Source organism: Pituophis catenifer, unplaced genomic scaffold (genome assembly GCF_029215685.1).
Source record: "Pituophis catenifer annectens isolate HBS135680 unplaced genomic scaffold, rPitCat1.0.hap2 SCAF_1, whole genome shotgun sequence".
NCBI classification, from domain to species: Eukaryota; Metazoa; Chordata; class Lepidosauria; order Squamata; family Colubridae; genus Pituophis; species Pituophis catenifer.
The window spans coordinates 338,773,111-338,797,322 of NW_027256881.1; the positions used below are offsets into that span (position 1 = coordinate 338,773,111).

Genomic DNA, 24,212 nt, shown 5'->3' on the forward strand with positions numbered 1-24,212 from the left:
ATGCCCCTGAATGTTAGGAATTGGACAAATCACCCCAAAATAGATTTTCAGATGTAGTTCTCTTCAGCATCATCTGTGTCCAAGGCATTTTTATTCACAACTGCGGAAGGAAAGAAAGAACAAATTAATCCTTTTTAGTCATTTTTGACCCAACCACCCAATGGCTACCCTGAAACGACAAGATCTCCAGCCGTTTGGTGCAAACTAACTCACTCATGCTATGCTAGGTTTCCCCCATCGAAGCCAGACTTACATGTACACCTTCCGTAATGCCGGATCCCTATGGATTGACCGAAATAGCAGGTGGCTCGTCGTAGGTGGCAAGTAGAAGGGTAGGTCACATTGTTGTTCCCACAGATTGTGTGGTCTAGGCTGGTGGGGTCTGGACAGGGTTCAACGCGACACATCACACAATGGGCACTCCCGGTCTGGTCCACCACGCAGGTGTGAGTTCCTGGGCAGACCACACTGGAGCAAGATTCTGTTGCAAAGAAAGACATTGAAATCAACCTTGGGAGGTAGACCATTTCTTGACATGGAGGTTCCTTTCGTTCCCATGGAACACAGTAGAAGGATGCCCGGAGTCATGGTATTGGGATGAGTGGCTATATAAATCGAAATAATAAAATAATAAAATTTCGGACGAGGCCATCCATTTGATAAGCTTGCAAGATTCATTTTTCTCGCCATGTACATGTATACATCAGAACTAGACTGGGTTGTTTCTCTGTGTCATATAATATATGCAGGTATATGCTTAATTTTGTATTTATTTATTTTTTTGTTTATTCTATCATGGTTTTGTAGTGTATATTGGAGGTGGTGACCCTTTGAGAGCTGTATGTAACAAAATTTCATTTTAATGTATGCCACTTAGTGTACATTCAAAGTGACAATAAAATTATTCTATTCTATTCTATTCTATTCTATTCTATTCTATTCTATTCTATTCTATTCTATTCTATTCTATTCTATTCCATTCCATTCCATTCCATTCCATTCCATTCCATTCCATTCCACTCCACTCCACTCCACTCCACTGTTCCGTTCCGTTCCATTCCATTCCATTCTATTCTATTCTCTCGCAAAGAATCAAAAATAGCATGAGGGCAATATCCTCCTTGTTGATCCTATTATGTGATATTAAGACTCTCCTTCATCTGAAGTTTTTCTCAACCTTGACTTTAAGGTGGATGGACTACATGTTGGCTGGGGAATTCTGGAAGTTGAAGTCCATCTATCTTAAACTTACTAAGGTTGAGAATCACTGATCTGGAGACTTCACTCATCTTTTAATATCCCTTTTAAAGACATCTGGTTCAGGCAGGCTCTTTAAATGTCATAAATGTAGGAATTTATCCCGTTTAATTATATGACCATGCATTCTCCAGGGCACTTTTTATAATAGAATTTCCACCAAAGAAGACCAAAGACACTGTCACTTTAGTTTAGCGTACAGACAAAAATCTCAGGCATTTTCCATTTTCTGACGACCCTCGTTTTTAAAGAAAACTACGTGTCAAGGAAAAAATATTACGCCAGAAACCGATTCATTTTATAGTGTTTTTGGCCCAAGTGAAAGGTATTGTGAAGCATTGTGTGATACTCCCCAAAACAAAAGTTCCAGGAAATAAAATTAATACCCTCCTTTTTACACACAAAGTCTTATTTTTAGATATTTATTTTGTGCAAAATTAACTAGAAGCAAACTCTTCACTTATTGCTCAACACACAGGATATTATTCAGAAGTTTTACCCTTATGTGGATGTCAAAGTAATCACAAATGGGTACACAGAAGCTTCATGTGGCCAGTGTTTAATCAGATCAGGTCAAAATCTAGTGAATACATTAAAATATGGTGAATCACGGTTAGATATTTGTGGATCAGTCTGTTCTGCAGATTTAATTTGTCAGGTTGTCTTAGGGGCTTAAGCTCTGTCAACTTAGAAAAATGGGTTGTAGTCAGAAACCAGGTTATACACATGGTTTGAATGTGGCCAATGTATTGAGAGCCAGTTTAATTAGTGGTTTAGCTACCAGTCTGCAGCCAGGAGACTGTGAGTTCTAGTCCCGCCCTAGGTATCAAAGCTGGCTGGGTGATCTTGGGCCAGTCACTGTTCCTCAGCCCAACTCACCTCACAGGGTTGTTCTGAGGAAAATTGGAATAGGAAAGAACTATTATGGTCCGCCAGCAGCCTGCGGAGCTGGCAGTGGAGTCGGACAGTGAGGAGGCTGGGGAGGACAATGGGCCAGTCCTGGAGTCTGGGGAAGGCCCGGATGAGGGCTCTGCGTTGGAGACAGAGATGGGGCCAGGGCCATCTGGGAGTGAAGTGCGGACTCTGGACTGGAGCCCCCCGAGTCAAACAGCAGAGAGGCAGAGGAACAGGAGGCTTAAAACAGAAGCAAAGGCACGTGAGGCCTTTGTAGGAAAGCAATGTTGTTAATTCTGTTCCTAGTCGGCATCTCTGTTTGATTTTGGACTCCATGTGGCTTTGCCAAGTAGGTCTTTGGCAGTGTGTCAAGGGAGATAAAGGTTGGTGATTATCCTGAAGGACTTCTCCCGAAGGACTTTTTGCAACTAATTGGAACTTAGCTGTGAATGAACGTAATTCACAGCTGTTGCAATAAAAGAGGTTTTTGGGACTACTCGTGTGTTTTAATGACTCAAGAAGCCTAGGTCGCAACAGGAACATTATAAGTAAACCTCAATTTATGACCGCAGTGGAGCTCAAAATTTCTATCATATATGTTGATGATCGTAAATAGAGGTACCCTCATGACCAGTCTGAATTTATGACATTTTTTGTGTCAGTTGTTAAGTGAACATCATGGTAATTAAGCGAACACATTGTCCTCAATGGATGCTTTTGGCGACAACTGTGGGGTGGGATTAAGGCATCAGAATTTAGCATCCATGACATAAGTACTTTTGGGGGGGGGGGTGTCCATCATTACTTGGAACAGTCATTGAGTGACTGGTGGTAAATTGAAGACTGTGTGTATGTTGGCCACCTTGAATTATTTATAAAAATAACAAAGCCGGGATCAAATCTAATAAATAAATGTGTGATTTCGAGATCTCTAATAGGAAAGAATACATGTAGCTCAGGGTTGAACTGTGGGGTCCTTGGTGCTCTCTGAGCTTGGTTGTTTTCTTGTACAGGGAGTCCTCAACTTACAACCATTTCTTTAGTGACAGTACTGAAAAAAGTAACTTATGACCGTTTTTCATACTTACAACAGTAAGTAAGGATCGTGCAGTAAACAAACACGATTCAGAAAGAGGGCAGTGAAAATATTACAGACCCCTCACATCCTGGTCATAAATTGTTTCAACTTTTTCCCTCAAAATGACACTATAGGAAGTTGCACGTTAGAACAACTAGACAAAAGGATAGTTTTTTTCCCATGCCATCACTCTGCTAAATAACTAATTCTCACAACGCTGTCAAACTATCTAGTAAGGCTGTATTACTATTATTCTTCTCATCTTTCCTATTGCCTATCTCAGTGATGGCGAACATTTTCGGCACTGAGTGCCCAAACCGGAACATGCATGCATGTGTATGCATGTGTGTGTGCCGGAGGGCCGGAAACCTGAAAACCAGCTGCCCGGCACATGCATGCCTGTTTTTTTAGCCGTTTTGGCCATTTTCAGGCCATCTTCAGGCTATTTTTTGGGCCGACCTGAAAACGGCCCAAAAAACGGCCTGAAAACAGCCCAAAAAACAGCTTGAAAATGGCCCAAAAAATGCCCCCAAAACGACCTGAAAATGGCCCAGAAAACGGCCCGAAAAACAGCCTGTTTTTTAGCCATTTTTCGGGCTGTTTTCAGGCCATTTTCTGGTGCTCCAGCGCCCACGAAGACCAGTTGGCTGGCACGCCGGAAACCATAAGATCAGCTGGTGATGGAGTGCGTGCCCACAGAGAGGGATCTGCGTGCCACCTCTGGCACGCGTGCCATAGGTTCGCCATCACGGGCCTATCTTTTTATCTTCTTTTGACTACAACTTTGTTGCTTGTATCTTACGATTTACATTGTTTTATTTAGTATCCTAGTGTGATTTATGTTGATTGCTTTTTTAGTATCGTATGACTATCACTAAGTGTTGTATCTTATGTTTCGTGATGAATGTATTTTTATGATATGATCATGATTTATCACTTGTTTGTATGTACACTGAGAACTTATGCACAGGAGACAAATTCCTTGTGTGTCCACAATTGGCCAATAAAGAATTCTATTCTATTCTATTCTATGCTATGCTATGCTATGCTATGCTATGCTATGCTATGCTATGCTATGCTACGCTACGCTACGCTACTCTACTCTACTCTACTCTACTCTACTCTACTCTACTCTACTCTACTCTACTCTACTCTACTCTATTCTATTCTATTCTATTCTATTCTATGATCAAAATTCAGACGCTTGGCAACTGCTTCATATTTATGACAGTTGAAGTGTCCTGGGGTCATATGATCCCCTTTTCAGACCTTCTAACAAGCAAAGTCAATGGGGGAGCCAGATTAGTAAGTAACAACCGTGTTACTGACTTAACAACTGCAGTGATTCACTTAACCACTGAGGCAAGGAAGGCTGTAAAAGGGGGCAAAATTCACTTAACAACTGTCTCACTCAGCAACAGAAACTTTGGGCTCAGTTGTGGTCGTAAGTCAAGGACTACTTGTAGTCGTTTTATTACCCAACTAGGTAACGTCATCAGTGATGCTCTGCAAGGCATCACCACCAGGCTCAGAGACCACCAAGGACTCCACAGTTCAAGTTCTCTGCCTGGAGATCAGAAACACCCATGGAAGAGAAGCACCACTCACTTTTGCATTGTCCTTGGTACATGACCTCCAAGTCAGGCTGCCCTTTGCATTTGGCCATGAGAAGCTCACATTCATCTTGGTAGGTGAAACCGTTGGAGCCGCACACTTGAAGCTTCCTGGGAAGGTTGGAGCAATCGGGAGCACAGACACACTGCGGGCGTCTATGCTTCATTTTGCAAACTTTGCCTGCTCCACAGTCCACCCCTTCACAGGACTCTGGGTGAAGAAATAAAAACAAAGGGTCAGCCATTGTTAGAAGAAGTATAAATCAGGGAGCATCTCAGAAAGTGGAGAAGGACAAATCGTTTGTGTTGCTTTCTTTATAAATAATATTCCTTTACAAAGGAGCCTGAGTGGCGCAGCAGACTAATGCTACTGTTAAAGGTAGTATTTAGCTTCCAGCTGCCTGCAATTACTGCGAGTTCAATTCTCACCAGTCTCAAGGTTGACTCAGCCTTCCATCCTTTCTAAGGTAGTTAAAATGAGGACCCGGTTTGTGGGGGCAATAAGCTGACTTTGTATAAAATATACAAAAGTATGAAGGCTATTGCTTAATGCATTGTAAGCCGTCCTGAATCTCCGGAGAAGGGTGGCATATAAATCAAAACAAAAACAAAAACAAAAACAAATTATAATATAATAAATTATAATATAATATTCTACTATAAATAATATTCCTTGTGTGTCAAATCACATTTGACCAATAAAGAATTCTATTCTATTCTGTTCTATGCTATGCTATGCTATGCTATGCTATGCTATGCTATGCTATGCTATGCTATGCTATGCTTTGTTCTATATTCTATTCTATATTCTATTTTATTTTATTTTCTATTCTATTCTATTTTCTATTTTCTATTCTATAAATTATATATATATGGGTATGTGTGCAATAGTGGCAAGTATCTATAGCTCGGGTGTACATCTCTCCCTTCCTCCCTCCCTCCCTCCCTCTGAATTCAGAAGGAAACAAAACAGCAGCTGATATTTTCCACATTCACATAAGGATCTGCACCCAGGTTTTCCTGGTCCAGGTTCAAGCCCATCATACTTGACAAATTTGCACTAATGACCAGCCACCAACAGGCTGACCGTTGTCCACTGGACCAGTTCTGCCTCCTCCGGTAGCTGCACCAGGGCCATTCTCAGGTCCACAATATGCTTTCCAACACATCCAAATGCAGGCAAAACCCTCCATTACCACCCAGCCGTGTCAAAGGAGGACCCCCAAATTGCAAAGATGTGTCTGCACGATCAGACAATTGCGGGGAAACTGTATTTTGCCAGAGGGGTCTAAAAGAAGGAGAGTCACGTCGGCTGGAAAGGATCCTAGAGAGAAAGCTTTTATCAGACAATGGGCTTCCCTGTTTCGCACCGAGCTTCCGTGACATAAAAAACAAGAACAAACAACAAGTCAGAGAAAAACTGTCTGGGGAAACAGGAGTCAGGGGACGAGGGAAATATGCCTCTTTGGGCTACAAGGGGAGGAGGGAGACAAATGGGTACATTGTGTGACTGGGGGACCCCCGGGCAAAAACTGTCTGGCGGGGTTCAAAGCAGGCGGGCGAGGTGTGCAAAACTCATCCCCCCCAAAGCGCAGAAGTCTGGAGCAGACGTGTGTGGGCCTTTCTGGAAGTCTGGGAGAATGTTGGCCGGCAACCAAGTTGAGGCTGTACCGTTTTTAATTTTTTAAAAAAATTTGCATGAGGTTTACGGGGACGAAGTCGAAAGGAGAATCTCTGAAGTCTGAAGGTGCCTTTCCTATCTTGGCCAGACAATCGATCTGGGGAGTGGGGGAGAGAAAAGTGAGGAAGGTGGGAAAGTGGCGGGGTAGATTGCACCCCTCCATGGAAGTCCTACAGGTAATCCTCGATTTATGACCACAATTGAGCCCATAATTTTGCCCCGTGAGTGTTGCCCCGTTTTATGACCTTTTCTGGCCACAGTTGTCAAGCGAATCCCGGCAGGTGTTAAATCAGTAACATGGTTGTTAAGGGAATCTGGGTTTCCCCATTGACTTTGCTTGTCAGAAGGTCCCAAAAGGTGATTATATGACCTCAGGACAATGCAACCGTCACAAACAATTATACCCAATGGGCATTGTTTTTGCCGAAAACCAGAACCAGGAACCAGTAAAAATGCCAAAAATCGTGGTCACATGACTGTGGGATGCTGCAAACAGCAGTAATATAAGTCGGTTGCCAAGCACCGAAAATGTGATCACATGATCACAGGAATGTGTGTCTGTGACCATCAGGATTTCAAAATTTGGGTTGTAAATACAGGGTTTGTCATAACTTCAAATGGTCACTAATGGAGCAGTCATTAAGCAAGCATTATTTGTAGAGACTATTACTTGTTGGCTGGAGATTAGGGAAATTGAAGTGTACATGTTTCAAAGTTGTTAATGTTGAGAAACACTGGTCTACAGCAACATTCTGGGATATTCGTCATTTAAAGGAAGAGCCTAGAATCCTGAAGCAAAGGAAAGAACATTGTAATAAGTAAATCTGGGACTTTTCAGTTTAGGAGAGATCGCTGTTGGCTTCATAGGACCAGTTAGGAGTTAGTGCTTAAAACAAGTTACAAAACCTTCTACCTTTGCAGGGGTGGCAGCTCACAAGGCCCAAGATCCTAAGAAGGCCGATCTTGTTGTCTGGGTGTGAGTAATTTGACCAGGCCATGTCCGTGTTTCCGTTGCCACAACAGTCTTCCCAAGTGACCCCCATCTGGAGAATCATCGTACACTTGGCTTCCCGTCCTTGCTGTAACCAGCAGATCCCACCTGTAGGGAGAAAGGGGGACAACTGAGAATTCCCTCTTTTTTATTAAAGGTTTTTTTTTTGTAAATAAAAAACAAATTAATTCAAAAGTTCAAAAGTTAGAATGAATGGAAGGAAGGAAGGAAGGAAGGAAGGAAGGAAGGAAGAAAGAAAGAAAGAAAGAAAGAAAGAAAGAAAGAAAGAAAGAAAGAAAGAAAGAAAGAAAGAAAGAAAGAAAGAAAATGGGCGCTATATTAATGTTTTAAACAAATAAATAAATTTGGACTGAGAAAAGGATCTGCAACAAAGCAGAAATGTGGAGAACTACACAAAATTAAATATAGATATATCAAAAGAAGGAAACATATAAAGATGTTTGCTTTGCATTTAACATATCTCTACCTAACATACTTTCTAAGTTTATCTATTGATTAGAATGAAATTAATCTTCATTTTCCACAGTTCTCCAAACATTGTAAAGCAGTTCCATATAAAACAAAAAGGATCTAAAAATGCCTACAGAAAATATGTTTTACTGGTAATTCGTGTACAACAGATATACAATTTGCATCAAAAATTCTTGCTTATATTTAGGTAAGCTACTGGCAGTGCTGTTTGTATGAAATCCAGTGTTGATCTAGTAAAATATTGCTTTTGTAACTCCGGAGACTATCATTAATAGTAATGATTTCTGCAATTTGAGGATCATGTCTGAATGGCAAATATTTCCATGACAGCTAGATGATGCCTCCAAATTAGAATAGTCCAGATATTTGCCATCCAGACATGGTAATTCTAGTTTATTTTCAGTAAAAGGATCAATAGGTATAAAAAATGCTTGCTTAAAGTCAGTCTCCAGATAGAATGATGGAATGGTTCCAATTAGCTTTCTATATTGCTGAGCTTCTGAATATTGTAATCCAGAAGTATTTTTATATGTGTATTCCGATGTTGCACACCCTTGGCAACTTTAAATGTGAGTTTACAATTGTTGAAGTCCATACACCTTAAAATTGCTAAAGTTGAGAAACACTGCAGCATTTTAAAAAGCTGAACCAGTCAGATATAGATAATTGATTCCTTATCATATACAGATAGTCCTCGATTTAGGACCACAATTGAGCCCAATATTTATGTTGCTAAGTGAGCCAATTATTAAGTAAGTTTTGCCTCATTTTACAACCTTTCTTACCACAGTTGTTAAGTGAATCACTGCAATTAAAGTTAGTAACATCATTGTCAAGTGAATGAGGCTTCCCTATTGGCTTTGCTTGTCAGAAGGTCGCTAAAGGGGAATCACATGACCACAGGACATGGCAACCGCTATAAATATGAATCAGTGGCCCAACATCCCAACTTTAATCACGTGACTATGGGGATGCTGCAATGGTCGTACGTGCGAAAAACGGTCATAAGTCATTTTTTCAGTGCTGTTGTAACTTCGAAAGGTCATTAAGCGAATGGTTGTATATTGAGGACTATCTGTATTTTTTAAAACATAAAAATATAAGAGAAACAGCATGGTCTAAATCTGTAACGTGGGATCACTTATCTAACAAATTTCAGTCCATACCTGTTTCCCATTCCTCTGGTTAATTCAATTCTAACCTTCATTCTTCCAGCAGGTGTGCTACTACAGGTAGTCCATGACTTGAGATTGGTCATTTAGTGACCATTCAAAGTAACAACGGGCCTTCCCAAGGCTGCTTATGACCTAGATTCTAATTTCCGATGCTTTCCCATAGTCACATGATTGCTTTTTGGCTGCTCAGCAACCAGCCCACGTTAAGGCTGTGTGCAGCATCCCGCAGTCACATGATCATGATTTATGACATCTAAAGCAAATCTAAATCGCGCGGCAGAGCTGTTCCCCCTGCCCTCACTGTTCTACTTACCTTAGAAAAGGCTTCTTAAGCCTTCTTTTTCAGCGCTGCGTAGTAGCACCTGCGGTGCGCTTGCGCGTAAAATGCACATCTGGCAAGCACCGCACATGCATGTGCAAAGCAAACCAGTAGCAGACCTTGGAGGATTTCACTGCGGACACAAATCACACATCATAGCCCAACTTGGCTAGATAGGCCTCAAAACTGAGAATGGAAAGTTTGTGCCTGATGGCCTCATTGACCTCTGCAGATCATGTATTCTGGTCTCAGGGCCTCAACAAGCTCCTGGGTTGAACTTTAGTAATTCCAAGGTCAGCCCAGTCTCCTCGGGGCTGAGCATCCTGGTTTAGACAGGGCATCCAGACAGACCAGCTTTGTTTTGCTCCCAAAAGGGAGAAGTTTTGACAAACTGGAAAAGGAGTGGGTGGGTGGCTTAGGCGAGGGAAGAGCAAGGAAGGGACCGTGGGAGGTCTGTCTGGGACTCTTGATCCGCTGTTTCTTTCCACTCTGGAGGGAAACACAATTTCTCCCCCACCAACACCCGCCCGAAAGCTACTCGACCCAGTCACAGCCAGCCAGCTGGCAGCCAACTCAAAAGGCTGTTTGTTTCTTAATCTCGTGAACTAATCACTCATTTCTTACAAGAGAGTTCTCTGCAATTTCCGTCTCACTGCACCAGACGCTCCCACGTTCTTCAGCTTTTCCACCAAAAATAGTCGACTCTGAGTATGGCCGGGAGGCAAGATGGTGGAATCCCCATCGTAGCAAAGGTGGATTCCTTCAGCTTCGCCTATAATCTTTTAAATCCAACCGTGGCCGGTTGTTAATAGTTCACAGAGCGGCCTTGCACGATTTGGGACCCAGAGCCAAATGTGCCAGCCAGATGGATGGACAGCCTGCCAGGTTGTACAGCAGCTTCCTCCGCTTAACCACCAACAGACTCTCTCTCTCTCTCTTGATTTACACATTATTTCATCATTTGTAAGTCCCATGGGGACTAGCAAGCTCACCAGCTGAATATAGGTAGGCCTCAATTTACAACAGTTTGTTTACTGACTGTTCAAAGTTACAACAGCACTGAAAATAGTGACTTATGACAGTTTTTCACACTTACGACCATTGCAGCATCCCCATCCTGAGCATATGATTAAAATTCAGACACTTGTCAGTTGACTAGCAAGGTTATAAAATGTGGCAAAGCTCACTTAACAAATATCTCGCTTAGCAACATAAATTTTGGGCTTAATTGTGGTCATAAGTCGAGGACTAGATGTAGTTCAAGGAGAGAAGTAGGTTGGCTAGCTAAAAAAAAGAGAAAATAATTGTTGAATGTATGACCAGATAGTTTTTGTGGCTGAGGATGGTACCCTTGCAAGTTGCTACTGCCTGATAATTTGTACTATTATGTATTGATGATTATTATATACACCATAATGTGAAATCGCAGCTGCTAGTTCTTTAATTTGTGTTGGCCTTCATACGAATCAAGTTCTTCATCAAAAATCTAGGATGTCGTAATGTATCAGCATAGTATATGTGTTGATCCAAGCCATGTGACAGTTGGAAATTTTGTCAATGTGCAGATTTTCTACATGCCATCCAAGATTTTTTTGGGTATGCCATCCAGCATGCCAATTATAATAATAATTATTGTTGTTGGTTGCATAGCCAGCCAAATGTTTATCCTAGATTTGGCATTGCAACTGGGATACACAAATGTATTATAATTATCATATGCATCTACAATTTTCTATATACCGTGTTTCCCCGAAAATAAGACCGGATCTTATATTAATTTTTGCTCCAAATGACACTTTAGGGCTTATTTTCTAGTTAGGTCTTATTTCAGGGGAAATATGGTACTAAATGCATCCATCAGGCTGACAATCTTAATTAGGGCTTATTTTGGGGGTAGGGCTTATATTACGAGCATCCTGAAAAATCATGCTAGGGCTTATTTTCCGGTTGGGTCTTATTTTCGGGGAAACAGGATACATATACAATACAATTAAATGTATTAAGGTTCATCACACAGTCGGCCAGATGTTCAGACTGGATGTTAGCATTTTTATCCACCTATCAAATCCTTCTTGATATATATACATTATTATGTACATACATAAATCATAGCGGCCGGTTATTTGAATTTGTATGGCTACCCATTTCATCTAAGCAACTTAGGCAGCTCACAGCTGGTAAAAACAATCCAATTAAATCAAGCTTTAAAAAATATACAAACATATAAAAGCATTTTTAAAATACGTTGGCTTCCTATTTAATTTCCTTTTTGCCATGGGCATCACACTTATTCCTTGCCAAGCATGTAGGGTCTGGTTACACTTGAATTAGAAACTAAACACAAGTTTGGATCGCATGAGAGTCTGAATGTACCATATGTGTGCTAACTTCACTGTAAACTGCACTGAATCCACCTTCTTACTGCTTCAATTCAGGGTTGTTCAATCTTGACAATTTTAAGGCATGTGGACTTCAGCTCCCAGAATTCCCCAGTCAGCCATATTGGTTGGGGAATTCTGGGAGCTGAAATCGACAAGTCTCAAAACTTGTTTCAGGGATAGGCTGTATGATTTATATCTGGAAGGTTACATTTTTCCAATAGTAGCGAATCTTTGCCGTTGCTGGGTTCTCAAAATCAGAATCAGAAGGATCTCTTCAAAGGGATCGATGTTATTAAAAGGTATAATTTTTTAACCCATTAGATGAAGTGAGCTGCTGCTCACAAAGGTTGATGAGGCAATGAAATTTATTAGTCGGGAAAGGTGCTACCAGATTCCTCCTGATTTTTTTCACCATCATAGACTACTAATCTGGTAATCTTCCTGTAATGTTTTCTAGCTGTTGCCATCATTACACTGCATCCTGATCAGAGGTGGGTTTCAGCAGGTTCTGACCAGTTCTGGAGAACTGGTAGCGGAAATTTTGAGTAGTTCGGAGAACCAGTAGTAAAAATTCTGACTGGGCCCGCCCCCATCTATTCTCTGCCTCCCAAGTTCCAGCTGATCGGGAGGAAATGGGGATTTTGCAGTAACCTTCTCCTGGAGTGGGGTGGGAATGGAGATTTTACAGTACCCTTCCCCTGCCATGCCCACCAAGCCACGCCCACAGAAGTAGTAAATTTTTTTGAAACCAACCACTGATACTGATGTTGTTACTTAGTTTGGTGGCGAAATGGTTTCAACAAAACAACCAAATTCTGAGAACTCCAAAAACTCAACAGTTGCATTTTTATTCTGTTTTCCAGGTGGAAAGAAAAGGGGTGGGGTGGGAGACGAGGAGAGGAAAGGAAAGGAGACCAAGAAGAGTTGACTGCCAGTCGGAGTAACCTATTCAGAGCTACTGGTGGTCCTCCACTTACAATGGTTCACTTAGTGACTGCTCAAACTTACAACGGCATCAGTGGTGGGATTCAAATTTTTTTACTACCGGTTCTGTGGACGTGGCTTGGTAGGCGTGCCTTGTGGGAGTGGCAGGGGAAGGATTCTCTAAAATCTCCATTCCCTCCCCACTGCAGGGGAAGGTTACTGCAAAATCCCCATTTCCTCCCAATCAGCTGGGACTCGGGAGGCAGAGAATGGATGGGGGCGGGGCCAGTCAGAGGTGGTATTTACCGGTTCTCTGAACTACTCAAAGTTTCCGCTAACGGTTCTCCAGAACTGGTCAGAATCTGCTGAATACCACCTCTGAATGGCATTGAAAAAAGTGAGTTATGACCATTTTCCACATTTATGACCGTTGCAACATTCCCATGATCTTGTGATCAAAATTCAGACGCTTGGCAACTGGTTCATATTTATGACGGTTGCAGTGTCCCGAGGTCATGTGATCCTCTCTTGCAACCTTCTGATGAGCAAAGTCAATGGGGAAGCCAGATTCACTTAACAATTGTGTTACTAATTTAAGAACTGCAGTGATTCCCATAACAACTGTGGCAAGAAAGGTCATAAAATGGGGCAAAATTCTCCTACCTTAGAAACAGAAATTGTGGGCTGAATTGTGGTCGTAAATTGAGGACTACCTGTATGTGGATATGTCTTTTAAGGTGAGCTATTTCCCTGTATCATACAATCAAACAAACATAAGTTTGAGCAGTGCATGCTACATTAGCAGTTTATTTGAGAATATCCTCTGTAAACAGTCTTGGTAGATCAAGATGCTTGCCTCCTGTTTGCAGTACCAAGTTTTCCATTCGTTCACCAATCTCTCCTGTTTACAGTTAGTCCTTGATTTACAACCATTCATTTAGTGACTGTTTAAAGTGTCAAAGGCACTGAAAAAGGTGACTTATCACCTTGCACTTACAACCATTACAGCATCTCCATAGTCATGAGATCAAAATTTAGGCACTTAACAGCCAGAATATATTTAGGATGATTCCAGCATCTTGGAGTCATATGATCACCATTTGCGAGCTCCCCAGCCAAATTCTAACCAACAAAGTCAATGGGGGGAGGCTGGATTTGTTTAACAACTGCATGAGTCACTGAACAATTGCAGTGATTCACTTAACCACTATGACAAAACAGATCATAAAATTGGGCATGACTCACTTAAAAACCACCTTGCTTAACAACAGAAACTCTGCTCCCAATTGTGGTCATAAATCGAGGACTATCTATATTGCCAGCCGCTGATATTCAGAAGTGGACTGATTCTAAATAAGGAGGTTCCATTTGTATACTATAGCATGTTAACCAATAATAGTAAACCTAGCTTAGCATTTGTTTTTTATTTGAGAAGAGCTAAGGATTACAGACATTTTTGTCTTGTTTTCCAAGATAACATTCCTTATGGATATATATTTATTTGATCTTTTGTTCCAGTGAAGTTATGAACTTCCCTGCTAGATAAAGGAAGCGAGGGCTGGGATATTACTTTGGGTTGAAGGAACTGGAATTCTTACTCTGCTTCTCAAAAGAGTTTTGGGAAAAAAAAATCCAAAATAGTCTTGTTAAACCAGCTAGAAGTTCACCTCCCTAATGTGGTCCTTAATTTGTTTTTAAGTAAAAGAGGAAATGTCTCACTTGTAAAGTTAAGTAGCTGGATTCCAGATGTGGTCTCCAAAGCTCTCTCTTGGCCGGAGAAGTGTCATTACATTTGAAATTTTCCACTCTTTATGCCTTTCTGAAAGGACAAATATTCCATCAATCTTTCGCCTTCTCATTCAGCCATTCTTCTCAGCTTCCAAACTTTGCAGCAAAAAAAAAAAAAAATATTGAACACCTGGGCGCCTTTGAAACAAAACTCTTCCACTACAGGAGACACAAGGCTTCAAGCCAAGAGTATTTGTAATTTTAGAGTTGTTGCATGGGAGAAAAAAAAAAATACAAATGCAATTTCCCCCCAAACAAAACAAGCATCTGGAAGCCAAGGTTGACGGCTCATTTGCCACCTTCCCTTCAAAGAGGCAGGTTTTTGCGCAACTCTTTGCAAAAAATGCTCACAGACAAAGTTATGCGGAGAGATTAAAAAACCTGGACTTCAAAGCGGGCCTTTTCTTTTGAAGATTGCACCTGGTTTGGGAGTTTGAATGCTGTCTCAGGGAGATAATTTTTTTTTTTTACCCCAAAAAATATATTATTAGTTTGGCGGGCTGTGGGCGGGAAGGGAGGTGAGAGGAATACATTTTCACTGAAACATCCCAAACAAGCAGTGTTGAAATCTGCACAGCCCGTGCTGAATTTCAAATTTTGGCTCAGAATTACAGTATACAGTAACAGAGTTGGAAGGGACCTTGGAGGCCATCTAGTCCAACCCCCTGCTCACGCAAGAGACCTGTACTAGGGATTCAAACCGCTGAACTGCCGACCTTTCTGATCGACAAGCTCAGTGACTTAGCCACTGAGCCACCTAGTCAGACTAATTCTCTCATCCTTTATGGAAAGTCCATGTTATAATTAAGTTTTTTTTAAAAAGCCATCAAGGTTGACTCAGCCTTCCATCCTTTCGAGGTAGGTAAAATGAGGACCCGGTTTGTGGGGGCAATAAGCTGACTTTGTATAAGCTCTGGTAGCGCAGCAGACTAAAGCACTGTTATTAACATGAGCTGCCTGCAATTACTGCAAGTTCAAATCTCACCAGGCTCAAGGTTGACTCAGCCTTCCATCCTTTCTAAAGTAGGTAAAATGAGGACCCAGATTGTGGGGGCAATAAGCTGACTTTGTATAAATATACAAAAGTATGAAGGCTATTGCTTAACGCATTGTAAGCCGCCCTGAATCTCCGGAGAAGGGTGGCATATAAATCAAACCAATAAATAAATAAATAAATAAATAAATAAAGAATCTCCTGCCCTATAGTAGCATCAAAATGTGCCTCCTGTAAGGTAGTTTGTATCCAAACCAAGATCAGTCCTAAATAGAGAAAACCATGATGTAACCAAAGCATTAGTTCTCACAGGCACTTCTTGTGTGACCAGACACTACAGGTAATACTGGACTTATGACCATAATGGAGCCTTCCATCATGATTGTTCCCAAAGGTGCTTTTTCAAAAAAAGAATCTTTTTTTGAAAAGAATCCGGATGACATTTGTCCATGTAAAATGGATCAGTCATGTGATTGACCTGATTTTATAACCCTTTCTGCAGTAGTCATTAAGCGAATGCCGTAGTCGTAAAGCGACCACTGTGGTCGTTAAGCAAACACCACAGTTGTTAAGCAAACCAATGGTTTGCTATGGGCACAGTTTTGTCAAAAACCAGAAGTAAACACTGATTTTAGACATTCATCAGTCGTGCATTGACTACAAATTGAGCCGTGTTGCCGAGTGCCCAAAGCTTGGTCATGTGACCTTGGGGGGGGGGGAATGTCAGAATTTTGAATCTTGTTGTAAGTAGCCCCAAATTAGGTCCGTCGTAATTTCAAACGGACACAAAACAATTGTTCATAAATCACAGACCGTTGGAGCTATCATCTTGGATTGTGGACAGATTTGGTATAAGATCCTCTGAAAAGTAACACCGATTTAAGAGATCCTTCAGAAAAATCTAATTTTTTTTTCCTCCAATCCCATTGATATTTCAAAGTTTGTGTTAAGATTATCCACTCAGTAGGAAAATTCTACCTATAGTATAATTTGGAAGCGCCCACCGAAGTAATTCAATTAGGAACAGAACAGGGAGAACTCTATTTTTGTGGATCTCATTGAAAGCCAGAAGGAAACAAGAAAGTTTGAGGCAAGGGAAACAGAAAGGATTGGTCTCTGGCCAAAATTGACCAGAAAAGAAAAGTTCAGAACAATAAATCATACAGAAAAGCACCAGGAGATTCCAAATGATCGATCTGCATTCAGGTTATGATTTAAACAGCATTTTAACCTTTAGTCACCTTATCAACAAGAGAAGAAGGAAGAAAGTGGGACAGCTGAATTTATCAGATTGCTCCATAATTTTCCAATCCAGGTATGGATGTGCAACAGAGATAGATTGAATTGGTGTTTCTCAATCTTGGCAACTTGAAAATGGGTGGACTTCAATTCCCAGAATGCTGGCTGGGGGATTCTAGGAACTGAAGTCCACCCATCTTCAAGATGGGTTAGCTGGAGAAAATGTTAGAACGCTACATCACCCAGAGATACGATGGGCATCCTCTTCTGGGGTTAAACATTTCAGACTCACAAAAAGAGCATGGAGCAGCTTAATTTATTTTTTCTTGTATATGGGGAGTTATCTCCTAGCAATAGAATAACAGAATTGGAAGGGACCTTGGAGGTCTTCTAGTCCAACGCCCTGCTTAGGCAGGAAATCCTACACCACTTCAGACAAATGGTTATCCAACATCTTCTTAAAAACTTCCAGTGTTGGAGCATTCACAACTTCTGGAGGCAAGTTGTTCCACTGATTAATTGTTCTGTCAGGACATTTCTCCTTAGTTCTAGGTTGCTCCTCTCCTTGATTAGTTTCCATCCATTGCTTCTTGTCCTGCCCTCAGGTGCTTTGGAAAATAGCTTGACTCCCTCTTCTTTGCGGCAGCCCCTGAGACATTGGAAGACTGCTATCATGTCTCCCCTAGTCCTTCTTTTCATTAAACTAGACATACCGAGTTCCTGCAACCCTTCTTCATATGTTTTAGCCTCCAGTCCCCTAATCATCTTTGTTGCTCTTCTCTGCACTCTTTCTAGAGTCTCAACATCTTTTTTACATCATGGCGACCAAAACTGGATGCAGTATTCCAAGTGTGGTCTTACCAAGGCATTATAAAGTGGTATTAACACTTCACGTAATCTTGATTCTATCCCTCTGTTTATGCAGCCCAGAACTGTGTTGGCTTTTTTGGCAGCTGCTGAGCACTGCTGGCTCATATTCAAATGGTTGTCCACTAGGACTCCAAGATCCCTCTCACAGTTACTACTATTGAGCAAGGTACCACATATACTGTACCTGTGCATTTTGTTTTTCTTGCCTAAATGTAGAACCTTACTTTTTTCGTTTTGTTAGATAGCGCCCAAATGTTCAAGTCTGTCAAGATCCTTCTGTATCTTAAGCCTATCTTCTGGAGTATTGGCTATTCCTTGAGGCTGCATTGGCCTGATACTTACTGATTTACCACATGATGTCCCCGCAATGCATTTTGAGATTGTCCAGAAAGACATCAGCCATCTTTCTTCTCTGAAAGTCATGAGCTAGTTTATATGAAACAGAAAAGCACTACTGGCTGGGGAATTTTGAGAGTTGAAATCCACATATCTCAAAATTGCCAATGTTGGCAAATACTGCTATAGATACTTAGAACTGAAACCGTGGCCTTTTACATAGAGAAACAAGTGCTTTGCCTCTATGAAGTCTTTTCCTTAGACCTAAGTTTCCAGCCCTCATGGATAAGAATAAAGAGATTCCAAGTTAGCTGAGACGTCTAAATTGACCGCTTTGATTAAAGAAAACAACACAATTACTTTTCTTTCTTCTTGGAAACCACTTCTGGACTTTGTGCTTGAGGTGGGGAAAAAAATGAAACTTTGATTTGGGGTTTTACCGATTAGATAGGTTTGTTGTTATAGAAATGGTTAGTTTATGCTATTATATCAAAGTAAAAAAGAAACACTTTTTTTCCTTTCTTTTTCCCCTTTTCCCTACACTTCTCCCTTCCCTTCTCCCTCCCCTCTTTTCCTCCTATTTTCATTTGTATTTTTGTATTTGATATTATAAACTAATAAAAAAATAAAATAAAGAGACTCCACGAAAAATGTCTCAGCAGGGGGCAGCACCTGGTTGGATTTGGAAATAAAGAGAGTCAGGCACGGTTAGTACTAAATCAGAGATTACCCAGCGGCTGAAGCTAGTGGAGAAAGAAATCACCTCATAAAAAAAGCAATGGCAAACCATTTTTACGCTAGGAAACCAAATATGGTATTCTTCAAGAAATCCTTGAAGATGTTTCCTTTACAGGTAATTCTCAGTTTATAACCACAATTAGGACTATAAAATTCATCACTAAGTAAAGTGGTCGTTAGGAGAGTCACACCAAACTTTATATATATTTTTTGCCAAGGTTGTTAAGTGAATCTGGCTACCTCATTGATTTGCTTGTCAAAAGCTGGCTAGGAAGGTCACGTATGTCATTCATGTGGCTCCGTGATGCTGCAACCTTTGTAAATACATGCCCATTGCCAAGTATCCAAATCGCGATCACATGGCCATGGGGCTGCTGTGATGGTCATAAATGCAAGGACAGGTAATAAGTCACATTTTTTCAAGGCCGCCATAACTTTGAATGATCATTAAACGAATGGTCGTAAGTTGAGGACTGCCTGTCTTTTTCCCTTTATAACACAAGAGAGACCTTTGGGTCCTCATGTTTAGTGTTGCTGTTCTCTAGTGTTTCTCAACTTGGACCACTTTAAGATGTGTGGACTTCAACACATCTGGACCAGCTCCAGCTGGTCCAGAATGTGGCCGCGCGGGGGATTATGGGAGGGACGGGGCGCTCCCATGTGACACCTCTCCTGCGCGAGCTGCACTGGCTCCCGGTGGTCTTCCTGGTGCGCTTCAAGGTGTTGGTGACCACCTTTAAAGCGCTCCATGGCTTAGGGCCGGGGTACTTACGAGACCGCCTTCTGCCACCAATAGCCTCCCACCGGCCAGTACGCTCGCACAGAGAGGGCCTCCTCAGGGTGCCGTCCGCCAAACAGTGTCGGCTGGCGACCCCCAGGGGGAGAGCCTTCTCTGTGGCGGCGCCCGCCCTCTGGAACAACCTTCCCCCAGAGATACGTACAATACCAGACCTCCGGACTTTTTGTCGGGCCCTAAAAACTTATTTATTTCACCTAGCCGGGCTGGCTTGACCCCATAGTTTTTGGTTAATTTTAAATTGATTTTAATTGGGTTTGTTTTAAATTGCGGCCATAAATATTTAGTTATTTTTAAATTGTTTTTTACATTTTGTGTGTTCTGTTTTATTCTGGCTGTTCACCGCCCTGAGTCCTGTTGGAGAAGGGCGGTATACAAATTAAATTAATAAATAAATAATAAATAAATAAACTCCCAGAATTCCCTTGGCAGTAGGGCTTCAACACATATCCTAAAGCGACCAAGGTTGAGAAAACACTGTTCTAGGGAGCTGACTCCCACATCTACTCCCTAATCTTTTTTTTTTTTTCACATGGAAATGCAAGGATTGAAATGCATACATTCTGCATATCAAGACTAGAGCTTTATCCCTCCTCTCCCTTCGAGAACTGCTTTTGGTCTAGTGGTTAAAGCACCAAATTAGAAAGTGGGAGACTTTGAGTTCTAATCCTGTTTTAGCTATGAAAACCAGCTGGATAACCTTGGGTGAGTCCCTCTCTCTCAGCCCAATCCACTTCACAGGGTTGCTGTTGTGCGGCAAATAGGAGGAGGAAGGTGTGTTTGGATATGTTCGCCAGCTTGAGTTATTTATAAAAAAAAATAACAATAAAGGCGGGATATAAATATATTAAAATTAAAAAAAAATAATATTCCTCCTTCCACAGCATCTCATGAAGTTAAAGTTCAGGCCAGGGTCTATGGGACGGTGATCCCTCACGCTGCTAAAACCCATGCATAGACAGAAACATTAAGGGCCCTTGCAGCTAGACAACTCTGATAACACCAGAATAATCAATTTTTATGAAAAGGCCTAAACTTTGCCGGCTGTAGTTCACTTCACCAGATGCTTAGAGAGGCTAGATGGATGGAGGATTTAAACTGGTCAAAATTGGCTACGTCCTTCATCTGGGTAGCCAGTTTATGCATTTTGATGAAGTGAACTGCAGCCCATGGAAGAGTAGGTCTTTTAATAAAATTGGAAAACGTGCCAGCAAAGTTTTAATCTTTGGCCACCATAGATTAAGATAGTTCTCCTCTTCCTAAATCCCAATGCTGTAGCTGTTTTCATCTCAGGCCAGTTTGAGAATGTGAGAATCTACAGCAAGACAAGAATGATGATGTCCTTAAAACAGTGCCTTTAAATGAGAGGAAGATGTATGAATGGCCGGCAACTAGAGTTAATACTGAATTATAGTGCAATGTATTTAATTTGATTATTGAATTAGGCACAGCATATCGGGTGAATACAGCCAAATACCTTGGTATTCGGAACATGAAAGGAAAGTGGGCGGCAAAAAGAAAAGAAAAAAAGTCAGATAAACCTTTTGCTAATAAGAATCTTCTGGATATGTTCTTCAGGCTCTTCAGAAACGTACAAAATCTAATGCAGACTTACAGAGTAGAAGTGGTGCGCACGTGAGTATAAATTTGTGCATCTCTATAGTATAATTTGAACTCGAATCATGCTAGCTAGGGGAATTTTGAGAGTTAAAGTCCACACATCTTCAAGTTGCCTCCTTGAAAAACACTGGTATAGCTTATTTTACTGTATATACATTTTGGGGTTCGCGATATTCAGACAATCACGAGTTGGTAGCAGAGAAACAGGGGAAAACTAGAGATCATCTAGACTTTGCAATCCAGAACTGGCAGCTTGAGATGAAGACAATTATTAATTTTAAAAGTCCCTCAAGAGCTAATCCCTACTCATTCTTAATAAGAAAGAGATATTATATGTCTTCTTCAAACCCAACCATGCCAGGATTTAAGACAAATTTCAACTCTTCAGTATTAAAAATATAATTCTGGTTCCTGTCCCTCTACGGTTAGAATAGAATAGAATAGAATAGAATAGAATAGAATAGAATAGAATTTTTTATTGGGCCAAGTGTGATTGGACACACAAGGAATTTGTCTTGTTAAAGACAAATTGTTAAAGCTTTATTTAAAGTCAGTTCAATTTTCACTTATTAGTGCAGTTTTTAAGGGCACCCATGCTTCTTCTGCAGCAAGTCGGAATTACCTAGCTCTTCTGATTTTCACCTGATATGGGAATTCTGCCCTCTGCACATGCTCGTGTGTCCTCTTTTTTCCTGATCCCCCTTCAAGATCCAATAATTTGAAGACTTGGTGACAAAGAGGGAGTCTTGGGAAATTCCCCAGTATCCTTGGTGTTCTCGATACTCAGAGAAAAAGAGAGAGAGCAGGGAAATATCAGTCTCCAAGGTTCTTACCTGTGTTAGTGTCTCCTGATGCCAGGTACAGCAAACTTGAAAGCACAAGATAGGTTTTCATGATGTGACACTAAAACAAAACAAAAAACAGAGAAGGAGAAGGAAGAGGAGGAGGAGGAGGAGGAGGAGGAGGAGGAGGAGGAGAAGGAGAAGAGAAGAAGAAGAAGAAGAAGAAGAAGAAGAAGAAGAAGAAGAAGAAGAAGAAGGAGGAGGAGGAGGAGGAGGAGGAGGAGGAGGAGGAGGAGGAGGAGGAGGAGGAGGAGGAGGAGGAGGAGAGGAGAAGAAAAAGAAAGTGATAATAAAATGTATGAGGAGGTTTTCCCTACTATCTCCACAACTTTACTGGGAGTGCAGTTTCTGCAAAAGACAGAGTAAGTTAAGAGTTGTCTAAGTCGTATCTACTTTGCAATAATCCAGTGGGCTTCCTCGTTGCCTGCTCCTTAAGAGAGGATGATTTCCCCCACCCCAAAGGCTTAACTTCACCCTCTATATAAAGTGGTGTGTGTGTGTAAGTCTGCGCGGTCTGAATCATAACTCCAGAGAAGGCGGCGTTGGGCAGCAGCCAGCAATGTGTCGAGGGGAGGGTATTGTGAGTATGTCTCTCCGAGCCCTGCCTGGATGCGGTTATAGCCAAATCATTGTTGTCCTTTTTTACAACTGCAGGGCAGTGGATTTGGGACTTTAGTTTTTCAGCGTGAAAACATGCATTCGAACAAGAGAAACACAAGAAGTGGTTGGCCAGACGTTTTCTTCCCTTTCATTTTCTTCTTCTTTTCTTCTTTCTATTCCTATCCTCCTCTTTTTTCTCGTTGCCATTGTTTGTTACTATTACTTTCCCCCACTGTCATTTCTGGAAATCCTGATTCAACTTGTTGTCATTGCATGGCACAATTTTCCTTTGTGTAGTTCCAGAGACACACCTCCCATCCTTGGAATCGTAAAACTACTGAGACTCTTACACACAAATCTCATTAAAGGGGGGCTTTCAAGATTTTAAAATGCTATTTATTGATGTTTTCTTAGGCTGGCCTTTGACCGTAATAAAGATTAGGATTCAACTGATGTTTTCTCACTGTCGCAATCTGAATTCTCCCTAAATTAGCCTGCTCACTTGACTGGCTAAGATAGGAAAGGGAGGATGCCTTCAGACGGAGTATAGGTAGTCCTCAAATTATGATGGACTAACCTTGGGTTTAGTTACAACCTGGATTTGGAGTTCTGATGGTCAGCCCAGTAGTCAGGTGACTGAATTTCAGGCAACATGGCTGCATTTATGGCTGTTTGCAGCATCCCATGGTCACATGACTGCATCTTAGGACTGTTTCCCCAAAAACTGGCCCTTACTTCTGGTTTTCAGCAAATCTGGGCCCTTAGTGAAATATTGGTTCACTTAATGACTGCAGTGTTCACTGAACAACAACCACAAAAAAAAATCATAAAATCCAGTCAGTCATGTAACCAACCTGTTTTATCAAGACATATCAAGACTTACAACTGTGATGGGCAAGGCCTGTTATGGCCATAAGTCAAGGATAGTGGTAGGTTGCTACCAGTTCGCCCCGGTTCGTGCAAACCGGTAGCAGCGGCGGTAGTGCTCCACCCGCCCGCCCGGACGTCATCAAATACGCTCTGTGCATGCGCAGAACCTTCTGCACATTTGCAGAAGTGGTGCACATGCGCCCGAGCGAACTAGTAGCAAAGGTAAGTGAAACCCAAGGAGTCAAGGAGTACTTGTATTAAAGGATCTCTGGTAGCACTGCATTTAATACAGGTAGTGACTTATGATCACAATTGAGCTCAAAATTTCCATTGCTACTGTAAGTGAGACATCAGTAAGTTTTGCCCCATTTTATTACCTTACTTGCCACACTTGTTAAATGAATCAGTACAGGTGTTAATTTAGTAACAGAATTGTTAAGTGAATCTGGCTTCCCCATTGACTTTGGTTGTCAGGAGGTCGCAAAAGGTGATGATATGACCCTGGAACAGGGCAACCATCACAGATACGAGTCAGTTGCCAAGCTGACTCTGAATTTTAATCATGTGACCATGGGGATGCTGCAACGGTCATAAGTGCGAAAAATGGTCATAAGTCCCTTTTTCAATGCCATTGTGACTTTGAACAGTCACTAAACAAACTGTTGTAAGTCGAGGACTATCTATAATGAATGTCCCCCCCCCTAAACATTTTTC

General features: G+C 41.4%; 1 protein-coding gene across 1 annotated transcript; it reads right to left on the reverse strand.

Annotated features, from left to right (window-relative positions):
* Nucleotides 1-12: 12 nt before the first annotated feature.
* Nucleotides 13-22,080, reverse strand: FSTL3 (follistatin like 3). The gene is made up of 5 exons (XM_070936546.1): nucleotides 22,020-22,080; nucleotides 7,437-7,622; nucleotides 4,838-5,053; nucleotides 254-481; nucleotides 13-100 (listed from the first exon to the last, which is right to left on the reverse strand). Exons 1-5 carry the CDS (start codon nucleotides 22,078-22,080, stop codon nucleotides 48-50), a joined length of 744 nt encoding a protein of 247 aa, XP_070792647.1. The 3' UTR covers nucleotides 13-47.
* Between the last annotated feature and the right edge of the window lie 2,132 nt (nucleotides 22,081-24,212).

What these genes read in the sequence shown, in the direction of transcription:
- FSTL3 (XM_070936546.1), bottom strand. Translation starts at nt 22,080, where the DNA reads ATGAAAACCTATCTTGTGCTTTCAAGTTTGCTGTACCTGGCATCAGGA. An exon ending in GAGCTGCCACCCCTGCAAAG is followed by an intron (nt 5,054 to 7,436) that starts GTAGAAGGTTTT and finishes TTCTTCACCCAG; the next exon opens with AGTCCTGTGAAGGGGTGGAC. An exon ending in GCATTACGGAAGGTGTACAT is followed by an intron (nt 101 to 253) that starts GTAAGTCTGGCT and finishes TTCCTTCCGCAG; the next exon opens with TTGTGAATAAAAATGCCTTG.